The sequence below is a fragment of the Peromyscus californicus genome, unplaced genomic scaffold (assembly GCF_007827085.1).
Source record: "Peromyscus californicus insignis strain IS unplaced genomic scaffold, ASM782708v3 Scaffold_14__1_contigs__length_90479793_seg_2, whole genome shotgun sequence".
Lineage (NCBI taxonomy): Eukaryota > Metazoa > Chordata > Mammalia > Rodentia > Cricetidae > Peromyscus > Peromyscus californicus.
In genome coordinates, this window is record NW_026294436.1 from 65,647,895 (window position 1) to 65,659,965 (window position 12,071).

The window sequence follows — 12,071 nt, forward strand, 5'->3', positions numbered from 1 at the left end:
GTGGCATTCGGAATGCCAAAGAGGGACTTTGAAGCAATTCCCTCAAGTGAAATGTGAATGTTCTTGACATATGAGTAAAGAAAAAGATATCAAATGCTGAGACTCTTGAGGATCAAATCTTTGACCCATAAACGTATGAAGAAGGAAGAAGAGATTTCTGTCATAGTCACTGTGGCTCATAGTCACTGTGGTACCACACACCACGCCAGCTCCAGCCACAGTGTGCAGTAAGTGGTGGATTTACGGCTTCACGGAAGTTTCACGTAACTGTTGGGAATCTTGGGAGGCCTCCCCTGTAGATAAAGGGGAAGCCTTGTGGGATGGATGCCCACCCCCTGGGCTGTAGTGCCCTCCTCACTTGCCTTCTCTCAGACCCACTGCCTGGAGAATTGGGTTTTCAGTGCAGCCAAAACAGGAGGCTCTGTGGATGGGTGAGGTCACAAGGGGGCGGCAAACACACATGCCTCTGAACTCAGCAACCGCATGAGGCATCTGCTCCAAAGGGATAAGAGGCCAGGACCCCTTTCCTTCCTGGGTCTCCTCTCCTCTAGCCTCCAGATGTTGCCTCAGCGAGAGGCTGAGGCTCAGAGCCCCAGACAGCAGAGCAGTGATGGCCGCTGCCCTCATAGCTGAGGACAGGAAAGCAGGCCTGGACTTCGCAGTGGATACCTCCTTGAGGTCAGGGACTCTTCTTAGAATAGTCTGTCCTTGGACAAGTCCCTCATGAGAAGGTCCCCAGGGACCGTCATTCAAGGGCACCTGAGGCTCTGAAAACAGCAAGAGAATAGGCCAGGTGGGTGCTGGAGACCCCTCGTTCCCAGCCTGTGCCAGGAGGAGGCGTGGCTGACCCACACCCATCTCCACAGACAGCCTGGCTTCCCAAATAAAGGGGGGGATCTCCCAGAATACAGTACCAGGAAGGTGTGTGTCCTCTGGGGAGTGAGGAAACATCTCTGTTGCTATCCTGCAGCAGTCAGGCCTGATATGGACTCCAGATGGGTTCCAGAGTCTCATTGCAGCCCCACTTAGGGACTCCCAGAGAGAAGGTGTGGGGACAGGGAAGGCTCCTGCTGTTGCTGATTCTAGCAGCTGTAAACCCCCCCCCCCCCCCCCCCCCCCGGCCAATCCCTACTGCTGTTCTGGGTTTCTGTATCACGTTACCTGGGACTCAGGCTGGATCAGGACAGAGGTTCTGGGTCATCACAGAGAAAGCACAGACAGTGAGGCCTATGAATAAAGTTCCACTGGGCCCAGCTGGTGAGACCCCACCTCAGTGTCTGTCCCTTCTAAAGTGAGAGGCAGTGCCATGGGGCTCACGGGAGGATATGAAGACAGCGTGGGAGTTGGAGAGTGGGGTGCCCAGGTTGAGTGTTGGGGTGTCCTCAGTCTGAAGCTGCAACCCGCAGAAGGTCAGGCCGTCCCTTGTGTTTCCCCAGTTGGGGCTTGGAGCTGGGCAGCTGCTTTTGGCAAAGAGCATCCTCTCTGCTGTCCTCTGGGGAATGCCTGAGGTACAGGATCATGATGGGGAGATCCTTCAGGGTAGAGAAGGAGGTCCTGCTCTGGCGGCACAGATCCAAGCACGGGTGAGCCTTCCCTACACCTCAGCCAGAGGACCATTGGACCAACACAGCTTTGCAGACCTCTCTGGGCTCATCTGGAGGGCTGGCTGGGTCTGAGATACTCAGATCTTCTCACAGGACAACGGCCAGCCACAAAACTTCTGTTCCCAGTGGCCTGTGCACCGTGAGTGGCTCAGGAGATGCTAGCAGTCTCCTGGAGCACAGCCTTGACCCCTGGTGGCATCTAACTGCCTCTCTGCCCTAGTGAGCAGGGCCAGGTTCAGAGGGTCCAGCAGGACTCCATGATGGGGGAGGGGGCACCCGGCAACTCTCTTTTGGAAGGGAAGCCCCATGTGGGTGTCTAAGAAATACATGGCATTTGGTCCAGACACTCTTAGAAATAAAACCATTTATCATCAAAGCAAAGTAGCTTAACACAGGTGTGTAGTGGGGTGATCCACGTGGGGGTGGTGAGAGGTGACTCTGTGAGGGGTTAAGTCAGGGCCCTTAGTGTGGTCAGGGGGCAAAAACTTATTCTTTAGAAAGGGGTCATCTCCCCTCCGTGTGACTTGGGAGGAACCAGGGCTGTAACTAAAGCCTTGGTTGGTATCTAGGGTCATTACTGCAGCTCAGCCAGGGACACGAACTTGCGGATGTCCTGGGCCAGAAGCTTGGGCTCTTCAAAGGCAGCAAAGTGGCCCCCACTTTCCATGTAGGAATAGGAGATGAGCTTGGGGTACTTGACCTTCACCCACTTTTCTGGAGCGTGCAGTAGCTCGGAAGGGAAAGCGGAATAGCCGGTGGGCACGAAGACCTTCATCCTGTGAGGAAGAGGGCGGGGGGGATGAGGCTGAGGCGCTGTGTTCTTCTGTTTCCAGAGGAGACTGCTATGGCCTGGGGAGGACTCAGCGAGGTCATATGGAGCCCTAGAGACAAGGGGTTACACTACCCTTCCATTATAGTCCCTACTTTTCATTCACTAAGGACCCTCTCTGCTTGGGAGGACCATGTGACAGGTCACGTGAGCCTCTAAATGCCCACTCCGCTAGTCTTGATGTCACTTGAAGGTCTCCATGTGGACCTTGCAGATCCCAGTGCCTCTGTCCCAGCAGACCAGGATCCCGAGAACATCTGATGCCATCACACCTTCTTTGGATTAAAGGCCAAGTGGCTCCCAGCCGGAGCCCCATCCCCAGAGGCCCCCTCCCTGTTCAGCCCGGCTTACCTCTCATGCCTATGGACATTGATGCCCTGGCCCAAGTTCTCCTTGTAGAAGCGCTGGGAGGAGACAATGGTTCCTGTTGTCCAGTAGATCATGATGTTGGTCAGCAGATCTTCCAGGGAGAACTTCCTGGGAAAGAGCACAGGATGTCCAGGCTCAGTGAAAGCCATGGCTGTCGGGAACAGAGGGCCGCCCCTTCAGGCTGAGACATCAGGTAAGGTCTAGCTCTCATATGCTGGGAGCCCAGGGAAGGGTTGATGAGTTAGAGTTGCCACTCAAGGGCGTGACCTTCCGCAGCTCCAGCGATCCCTGGTAGCTGTCTGTCTTGTAGAAGGGCCTCTGTTTTGACCCTCCACTGCAGAATGCTGCCATTCCTTCTGTGACACTTGCTGACCTCAGAGATTCAGCCCTGTGGTCTTATGAGTCTTAACTGTGACTAGCTACAGCCCCAAGTGACCTCCGAACCCTGCTGACCGACCCCACTGGATCCCAGTTGCTGACTCCTCCAAAGGCCCTTGGACGTGTCCTGATGGGTCACAAGTCTATCACAGTCCCACCTCCCTGGTTGCCCTTTCTGAGACTATCTTAGTCTGGCAGACGAGTCTGGGCCTGGCATTTCCGGTTTTTCTGCCCTAGAGTTGTGATCTGCCAGTGTTGGCCCCTGAATCACCCATCGGCCTCCTTGTCCACGCTGGCTTCTTCCTCCTCCTGGGCTAGCCACACTATCTGGTCTCACGGTGCCCCTGGGCCCCTTCTCCCAGCTGCCCTTCCCATCTCTCCATCTCCACTCTGCTCTACCCTCAACTCCATCCTTTCTCAGTCCTGCTTCCTGAAACTGCTCTTATTGCTAAGGTCTGTAGGAGTGAGCTCTTATCAGACTCTGTCCTTTTAGTCTGTCTGTCCCATCCCTCTGTCCTTCCTTTCCCTCCTCTGTAGTCAACAAGACTTCCCAGCATCCCTAGATGCCACCACCCACATTTTCTGTGATATTTAACCAGATCACACCGGACTGTCTCTTCCTTATGATATTTTACCCAAGCTCTACCTCTGGGGATCCAGGCTCTGAATGGACACACCCTCACTTGGATGTCTCACAGTCTGCCCCTGAATGTGATCATGCCACAAATGAGCTCGGCATCAGTGCTAAGCTCCTCTGACACAGTGGTGTGTCAGAGGCACACATGAGTGCACTCTTACAACCCTGCCCCTTCCCATTGGTTTTTCATAGAGCTCACAGGCTATATGGGTCCCATGAGAGAGGGTTCAGCTAAAAGGGTGTTGGCTACTTTGGGGACTTCCTGGCACACATATTTTGTCTCACCACCAACTGGGAGGCTGAACAAGTCACTGGACCTTTCTTGCCTCTACCTCCCCCTCCTCTATACAGGACTCCATTGGTCATGGGGCAGGAGGTGCAGCAAGCCAGGACTAAAGAAGCTTGTTAGCTTTCCCCATGGAGTGCTTGGAAACAGAGGGAATGGCAGGCCGAGAGAGGCAGAGAGCCTGGGGATCTGGTCTGACAGCAGGGTGGTGGTGGGGCCTCACCTCTCCAGGCCTCCATCCTCCAGTTCACGGTATTCTGACTTGGTCCAGGTGGAGAACTTTTCTAAGATGTAGGCAGCCAGGCCCACGGGCGAGTCGTTCAGAGCACAGCCTGGATGGGAAGAAGCAAGGAAGGCATTGAAGCCTGGCCCCAGGGAGTATGACTCCAGGACGGAGGTGTGTGGGTGCCACAGAGCAGCAGCAGGCCCAGCCATGCACCCCATTTCTGGAGCCCTGGCCTGAGCAGCCCCATTGAGCAAGTAGAGATCAATATTCCCATCATCTCGTGGGATTCACAGACTATATGGGCTGTATCTTGGTCAAAAATAGGACAGTTGGTTACAAACAAATATTGATGTACCCATGAGCTAAAATACTATCCCAGTCATTGAAATAACAGGGGACAGGGGAGATCAGTGGAGCAGCACATGCTTAGCACCCTTGAGGCTCCAGGTGTCATGCCCAGCCTTAAATATCATGACTGGGATAACAGTGTAGAACACATGCATCGAAGCATTAAATACCACAGCTGGGATAACATCATAGAACACATGCATCGCAGCATTAAATATCATGACTGGGATAACAGTATAGAACACATGCATCGCAGCATTAAATACTGCAGCTGGGATAACATCATAGAACACATGCATCGCAGCATTAAATACCACAGCTGGGATAACAGTATAGAACACATGCATCGCAGCATTAAATACCACAGCTGGGATAACAGTATAAATCCTCACAAAAGTCATGTTGAGAAAAGGAGCAAGAATGCAGAGTCCATGCTGAGTAGTCCAGTCACCAGAAGGGCAAGTACAGGCAACAGCACCCTAGGACACTTAGAGGAGGTGGGGGGACCCGTTCAGGTCCTGAAAGGCCGTCATCTGTGTCTGGACACATGGGGATCTGCATTTACAGCATGTGTAAGGGACAATGTTGGCAAGCTCTTCTGGAGAGTACCGCTGGAAGGCACGAGAGCTGGAGACTGATTTATCTGCTTTGTGTGTTTGCTTGTTTGTTTGTTTGTTTTTTGCATTTTTTGCATTTCTAGTCAAACGATGAACATCTGCTTCACAATTGGGAAGGAAACCTGACTTTGTAAAGTGCTGTTATGGTTAGGAGCTGTCCTTGGTGTGGGTATGGGATGTCATGGGAACTGTGGGAGGCTCTGAGGTGAGCAAAATGATTCCCAGGGTCCTCTGAGTGGACTTGGGGGACATTCAGAGGACACCTGACAGTCTCGGATCAGCTAAGGCAGTGCTTCTCAACCTGTGGAATGTGACCCTCTTGGGGGTTGAGCAACTCTTTCATAGGGGTCACAGGTCAGATATCCTGCACAGCCCATATTTACAACACGATTCATAACAGTAGCAAAAATATAGTTATGAAGTAGCAACAAAAATACTTTTATGGTTGGAGGAACCATGAGGTCCAACATGAGGAACTGCCTTAAAGGGTCACAGCATTGGGAGGGTTGAGAACCACTGTCTTAGGGGGTCCCAACTTCCCTTGTCTTTTCGCTACTTTACAGCTCTGTAAACGATAGAAAACCAGGAAAACACAAATGATTCTGGTCTATCAAGAAGAAAGACATTTTTTCCAGTGGTAATTTTTCTTTTATACTGGGGGATTGGGCCCAGGGACTTAACGGTTTCAAGGCAAACACTCTCCCATTGAGATGCCTCCCCCACATGGTTACTCTGTTTACTCTGAGATCAGGTCTCAGAGTAAGCCACCCAGGCAGGCCTGGACTTTTTGGATTGTCTAGCTGCAGCCTCCAGAGCTGCTGGGATTACAGGCCTGCATGCGCCACCAGGCCTGGCTACTTGCAGACGTTAATGAGTTCTGTATCCATTAGAAAACACTTTTGTATTCTAAATACCTTTGAACAAACTATGGTTTGTTTGATCATCTTGTCAATTTCATTATGAATTAAAAGTTTTAGTTTCTTTTTTTTCTTCCCTCCTTCTCTTCCTCGTTTCCTTTTTCTTTTTTTGTGACAGCCCAGGATGGCTTGGAACTCACTGTGTAGACTAGGCCGGCCTAAAACTTGTGGGGTTCTCCTAGCCTGTGCCTCTCATATACAGGATTATGGCTGTGATGAGTGGCAGATCCCTTATCTGGCATGTGAGATGCCCTGGGTTCAGTTCTCAGCATGGAAATCAGAGTCCTGTGCTCCTTATTGGGGCTTTCTTTCTGAAAGCCGTGTTCTCAGGGGCAGTGGGATTCCCTCTGTGCCCCTGCCCTGGTGTGCTTACCCACGGTGTCTGGCTTGGTGGCCTGGATGTGTAGGTAGCCACTCTCCCTCATGATGCTGTAGAAAGCCTTCTCCTTGAAGGGGTACAACAGCTCGATATCCCTCTCAGTGTAGCCAAGAAATCTCCCGAAACGCCGGCCCAGGAGAGGGGTCAGGGTGTAAATACTTCTTGAGATGAAAGCCATGTTCAAGTGCAGGCCTTTCACGTGGCTGTGGGCAGAGGAATGGGCACAGGTAAGTCTGGCTGCTGTGAAGGACAGGTGTGAGAGGGGATGGGGGAGGAAGGGACAGGCCTGGAGAGCCAGCCTCCTTTGGCACCTGTCCCTCGGGGGTATCCCCTGAGTTGGAGGTGAGTGGTTGGGGAGGAGGGAATTTTGCTAGAGTATTCTGGTCAGGGCTGTTGTGGATCTTATCCCACGTAGTCTAATACAGACCTCATCCTCTGCTTCAGACAGCCGCCCCAGTTACCCCAAGGAGAGGATGGGGTCAACACACCCTCTCCCACCTAATGAGGGGGAGATCTGTTTCCTCTGCTCCAGGCCCACCTGCATCTGGGCCTGTGGGGGCCTGGCTAAGGGGAGCTCCAGTGTCTTGGACATTGCTGAAGAGGGCCTAATGTAAACAGCCCTGTGCTCTGTGTAGACGCTGTACACACACAGATACCGGTGAGGCTGTGCTGTGCCATGCCTGCACGACTTCACCGACTCACTTGGGAACCATCTGGGCCATGTTGGTGCAGATGAGGGACCCCCAGTCCCCGCCTTGAATGTAGAATTTCTGGAAGCCCAGCCGCGACATCAGCTTGTAGAAGATCCTGGCAGTGGCCACCGAATTGAACCCTGAGTGTGAAGGGGACAGACAGGGTGTTCTGTACAGTCCGGAGAATGGTCTACGGTGGCTGTACTTTGGGCTTCGAATGAAGGAGTTTAGGTACAGCAGCAGATAAAATAGCAAAACATCATCATATCAGAAATTTACAACAGGCTGGAGAGATGAGAGGAGGCACTTGCCTGAGAAAGCAAGCAATAAAGAGACCTAAACATCCTGCAGAAATCAAAGAGGGAAACTGAGGCAGTCAGCTAGAATTCCCAGTGGAGAGCTTTCTCTCCATGGACGAGCGTCCCACTGCAGGCATTTTTGTGCCGTGGAATAAACATAGCCGTGCCTGTTGGAAATAACTGCCTTCTTGCTGTCCTCAAGGACGCAATGTTCTTAATATTCTTTTTTTTTTTTTTTTTTTTTGGTTTTTCGAGACAGGGTTCCTCTGTGTAGCTTTGCGCCTTTCCTGGAACTCACTTGGTAGCCCAGGCTGGCCTCGAACTCACAGAGATCCGCCTGGCTCTGCCTCCCGAGTGCTGGGATTAATGGCGTGCGCCACCACCGCCCGGCTGTTTTTAATATTCTTAGCTGCTTGCCATGTTTCCCTCTTCCCGCTACAGAGGCAGGGGCCAGCCTGACCCAGGACTGAGTGTCCTGAAGGACAATGAGATAAACACACTTGAGTCTGAACTAGGGTGTCAGGATAGGGGTGTCGACATCTTTGCTTCCAGAGGCAGCTTCACTGTGAGCTCAAACAGCACAGGACACATACAACAGTATGATGAGCCTTACACAGGGGAGACATGGGTAGTGCTCAGGTGTCTGTGAAATTCCCCAGACCTTTCTGTCCCCACCTGAGGAGAAAATAGCTCACAGGAGACCGGAAAGAAGGAGCCCTGGTATCCTGAGGACGACCCAGACCACAGGGCAGTGTGCCTGGTCCTGCCACCCTTGAGGCACTGCAGCCACTGAAAGGTTTGTGAGCCACACAGTGGCACAGGGCTCAGGGTGGTGATGCCCCTAGCAGGTGCTGGTGAGAACAGAGCATGGTCTGGGATGTGCTACCCTCCGGCACCCTGTACCTTTCTTGCTGGATGCCTCTGAGAAGCCATAGCCAGGAATGGAGGGACAGATGACTTCAAACACGTGCTCGTCACTCAGGCCGTGGGTCTTGGGGTCAGTCAGCAGCGGGATGATCTTGTAAAACTCATAGAAGGAGCCGGGCCAGCCATGCACCATCAGCAAGGGCTTTGGGGTGCGGCCTGAGGGCAGCTGGGGAGGCTTCACATGGATGAAGTGGATGTCCAGTCCTGGGGACAGAGCAGTCAGGGTGAAGGACAGAGCACAGTCAGGGTGAGGGGAGGAGGGTCCTGCTGTAGTGGAGGCTGAGGTCCTGGGGAATCTTGTTCCCTGTGTGCCATTCCTGAGAGAGAATAAGTGCTGTGATATAACTGAGTACTTTAATTTTGTTCTTTTGATATATGTATTGGCTGAAGCATTTCTTATCATTTTCCAATTATAAAACCAAACTTTTTTTTAGATTATTTTATTGTATGCTTATGAGTATTTTGATTGAATGTATATCTGTATACCACATAAATGCCTGGTGCTTGTAAAGGTCAAAAGAGCGGACTTGATCTCCTGGAACTGGGATTACAGATGGTTGTAAGCTGCTGTGGAACAATCCTTTTCTACAGTGTGAATATGTATTACTCTCATTGGTTAATAAAAATCTGACAAACAGGTAGCTGGGCAGGAAGTTAAGCAGGAAAGCCAAACTGAGAATGATGGGAAGAAGGAGGGCTGAGTCAGGAGAGATGCCAGCCAACCACTAAGGAAGCAAGACATGCTAGAGGACAGGTAAAGCCACGAGCCATGTGGCAATATATAGATTAATAGAAATGAGTTAATTTAAGTTGTAAGAGCTAGTTAGTAACAAGCCTGAGCTATTGGCCGATCATTTATAATTCATATTCAGCCTCTGTGTGGTAGTTTGGAATTGGCTTCTGGGATGGGAAAACTCATTTACAGCGAGCCATCATGTGGGTGCAGGGAACTCTGGGTCCCTACAAGAACAAGAAGTGTTCTTAACTGTTGAGCCTGTCTCTCTAGCCCCAACACTAAACCTTTTAAGTCCTCAAAATTATTCATTAGAAATTTCATCCATTCACTCTGTAGTGCTGGGACTTTGTCCCAGGCCCTGCATATTCTAGGCAAATGGCCCACCATTGAGTCACACCCCTCGCCGGCAGCACTGGTCACTATGGCGATAAAAAGCAGAGCAAGCAGTCCCTAGAACTCACACATCTGCCATTACCACGACATCCTACACAGTTTTAGCATCTCCCCAGTCTAGTTTGTCTGTTTCTGTATGTTTCTGTTTCAGACACCTCACATAGGTGGAATCCTCAAGAATCTACTCCTTTGTGACTGACACCTGTCACTCAGGACAATATAAAAAATATCCTTAAGTTTTGTCCATGGTGTCACATTGCAGAGTTTTTTCCTTATCACTGTCCCAGGTTGACCTTCAACTTTCCATCCCCGTGCCTCTGCCTTCCAAGTGCTAGGATAATAGACGACCACACTGCTTCGTTTTCTCGCTCTGAAAGCTGTATGATGTTGGTACGTACATCTGGTGCTGTGCCATCCAGGGCTTCTCGGCTTTAATCTGACCTCCTTCTCAGGATCCTTCCCAGGGCCTGACTTGTGTTCTGAGGCTTCCTTTAACGTAGTCCACATTTTCAAGAAACGCTTCTAGAACATGTCTTCCTTTTAACAACACTAAGCAGCTGTGCCTGTTCTATTTGGGAATGTTGCTTTTCCCACTTAGCAATATCTCCCAGGCTCCTTCTCTGTTGCTCAACTTACTGCCATCTTCAAGTTTATTTTACTGGGTATTTTTATGATTTTTGGACTAAACTGCATGGTATGAGGCTATTTTGGATTCCAATTTTAGTATCATATCATCTGATTTTAAAATTAGAAAAAAGAAATACACACCCATAGGGCTCTCCCTCATGTAATTCTGTTAGAGCAGAATTTGGATCTGGGATGGGAACACACTGACAGGAATCCTCGCCTTTATCTGCGTTCCCCATAACAGCTGTATTGTAAAAATGTAAAGTTATTATCGTCATTATTAATTCTTACTAGTATTAAATATAGAGCCCAGTGTCTTGCACATGCTACCTAACCGGGCCAAATTCCAGCCCGAGGACACTGTTAAAATCCTGTAGTGCCGAGGTGACCTCATGGGTCCACTTCCTTTATGAAAGGAAAGGCTTTGGTTGGATCTCCTGTGGGACAACAGCCCACAAATCCATAGTGGGTGCAGGAAGGCAATACTGGGTCTGGAGAGAAGCGGGGGAGTCATGAGGTTGGGGGTGTCACTGGCAGAGAGCCTAAGTTCCCTGGACAGTGATGGGGGGGGGGGAGGAGGAAAAGGGTAGAAGTCAGATGAGGAGTCTGGGCACCTGCCTGGGCTTGCACCCCCACTTGCCAGTCTCAGGGGCAGCTGTCTCCTCCCTGGACGGTCGAGTGAACTTAGTCATCAGCCTCTGAAGCCCTCAGACTCTTTGCAGTGGCCTTGGCCATCCTATCAGGAGGCCAGGGACAGAGGTGGGTCTGGTGGCTTGTTAGAGCAAGCAGAAATGGTAGGACAGGGAGCTCCACAGGATAGTGAGGACCTGGACACACCACTGGGGAAGGTGTCTGAGACTGAAGCGCAGACACTGGGGACATGGAGGGTCCCACATAGCACAGCACAAGGCAGGGGGATGGCAGGGGACAGGGTGAGCCACCCCAGACTGTGGGGCCCAGGAAAGGAGTGGAAGGGAAGACTTGCTAGGTATGAGGGCTGAAGCTGGTACATGGCCCCATAGGGCAGGGCAGAGAACCATGTCTAAGGTCAAGAGACAGAACCCATTCTGCCAGGACCAGGCCTGGGAAAAGTGCACAGAACTGCTCAGAGGTGAACTCCAGGCTGGAACTGTCTTCTTGGAGCATTTTTTTTTCAAGACAGGGTTTCTCTGTGTAGTTTTGGTGTCTGTCTTAGATCTCGCTCTGTAGACCAGACTGGCCTGGAACTCACAGAGATCTGCCTGGCTCTGCCTCCCGAGTGCTGGGATTAAAGGCATGTGCCACCGCTGGCATCTTGGAGCACTTGCACCCTGAGGAAACTTTGTGTTGTAACAGTGACTAGGGTATCCAGAGGTCACTGGGGTTTGTCACCCAGAAAGAAAACAGCCCTTGGCACCTCCTGCCCCTGGACTCTGTCTTATTCTTCATCCTTGGCCCACCTGTCCCTCACACTTGGCTAGCTCCTATTTATCTTGGTGTAGTGGATCCTTCTTCCAAGAAGCCCTTCCTCACAATTGGAGGAACCTTCTTCTTTCTGCCCCTAACCATGAACTGTGAGGCAGGAAGGCTGGAACCTTGTCCTTTCTAACTGTCCATCCCACCCAAGCACAGTGCCTGGGCTGGAGAAGGACACTGTTCATATCTGCTGCATGGACACAGGAAAGTTGAGACAGCAGAGAGATCCACGTCTGAGCCCAAGAAGTGGTGCCATTTGGCTTTAAATGACAACCTGTGGGGACTGGTACATCAGTCTGAACAGAGGGGCTTTGGTAAAGCGGCTTGAATGCTCTTGATAAAGTCACGGCAG

At 51.2% G+C, this 12,071-nt stretch overlaps 2 protein-coding genes across 5 annotated transcripts in view; both read right to left on the minus strand.

The window, feature by feature from the left end:
• LOC128110071 (epoxide hydrolase 1-like) overlaps positions 1–1,839 on the minus strand; it is a 28,849-nt gene extending 27,010 nt beyond the window's left edge. The window contains exon 1 of the mRNA XM_052737824.1: positions 1,162–1,839. The gene's annotated coding sequence lies outside the window, so the exon portion shown is untranslated. The remainder of the gene's footprint in view (positions 1–1,161) is intronic.
• A 112-nt stretch (positions 1,840–1,951) lies between these two features.
• The window catches only part of LOC128110072 (epoxide hydrolase 1), an 88,766-nt gene continuing 78,646 nt past the window's right edge, over positions 1,952–12,071 (minus strand). For all 4 annotated transcript variants that reach the window (XM_052737825.1, XM_052737826.1, XM_052737827.1 and 1 more), the window contains exons 4-9: positions 8,485–8,712; positions 7,293–7,422; positions 6,585–6,793; positions 4,327–4,435; positions 2,785–2,910; positions 1,952–2,380 (exon numbers count right to left, since the gene is read on the minus strand). In XM_052737825.1, coding sequence (XP_052593785.1) covers positions 2,179–2,380; positions 2,785–2,910; positions 4,327–4,435; positions 6,585–6,793; positions 7,293–7,422; positions 8,485–8,712 — 1,004 coding nt within the window. In that variant the 3' untranslated portion in view covers positions 1,952–2,178. The remainder of the gene's footprint in view (positions 2,381–2,784; positions 2,911–4,326; positions 4,436–6,584; positions 6,794–7,292; positions 7,423–8,484; positions 8,713–12,071) is intronic.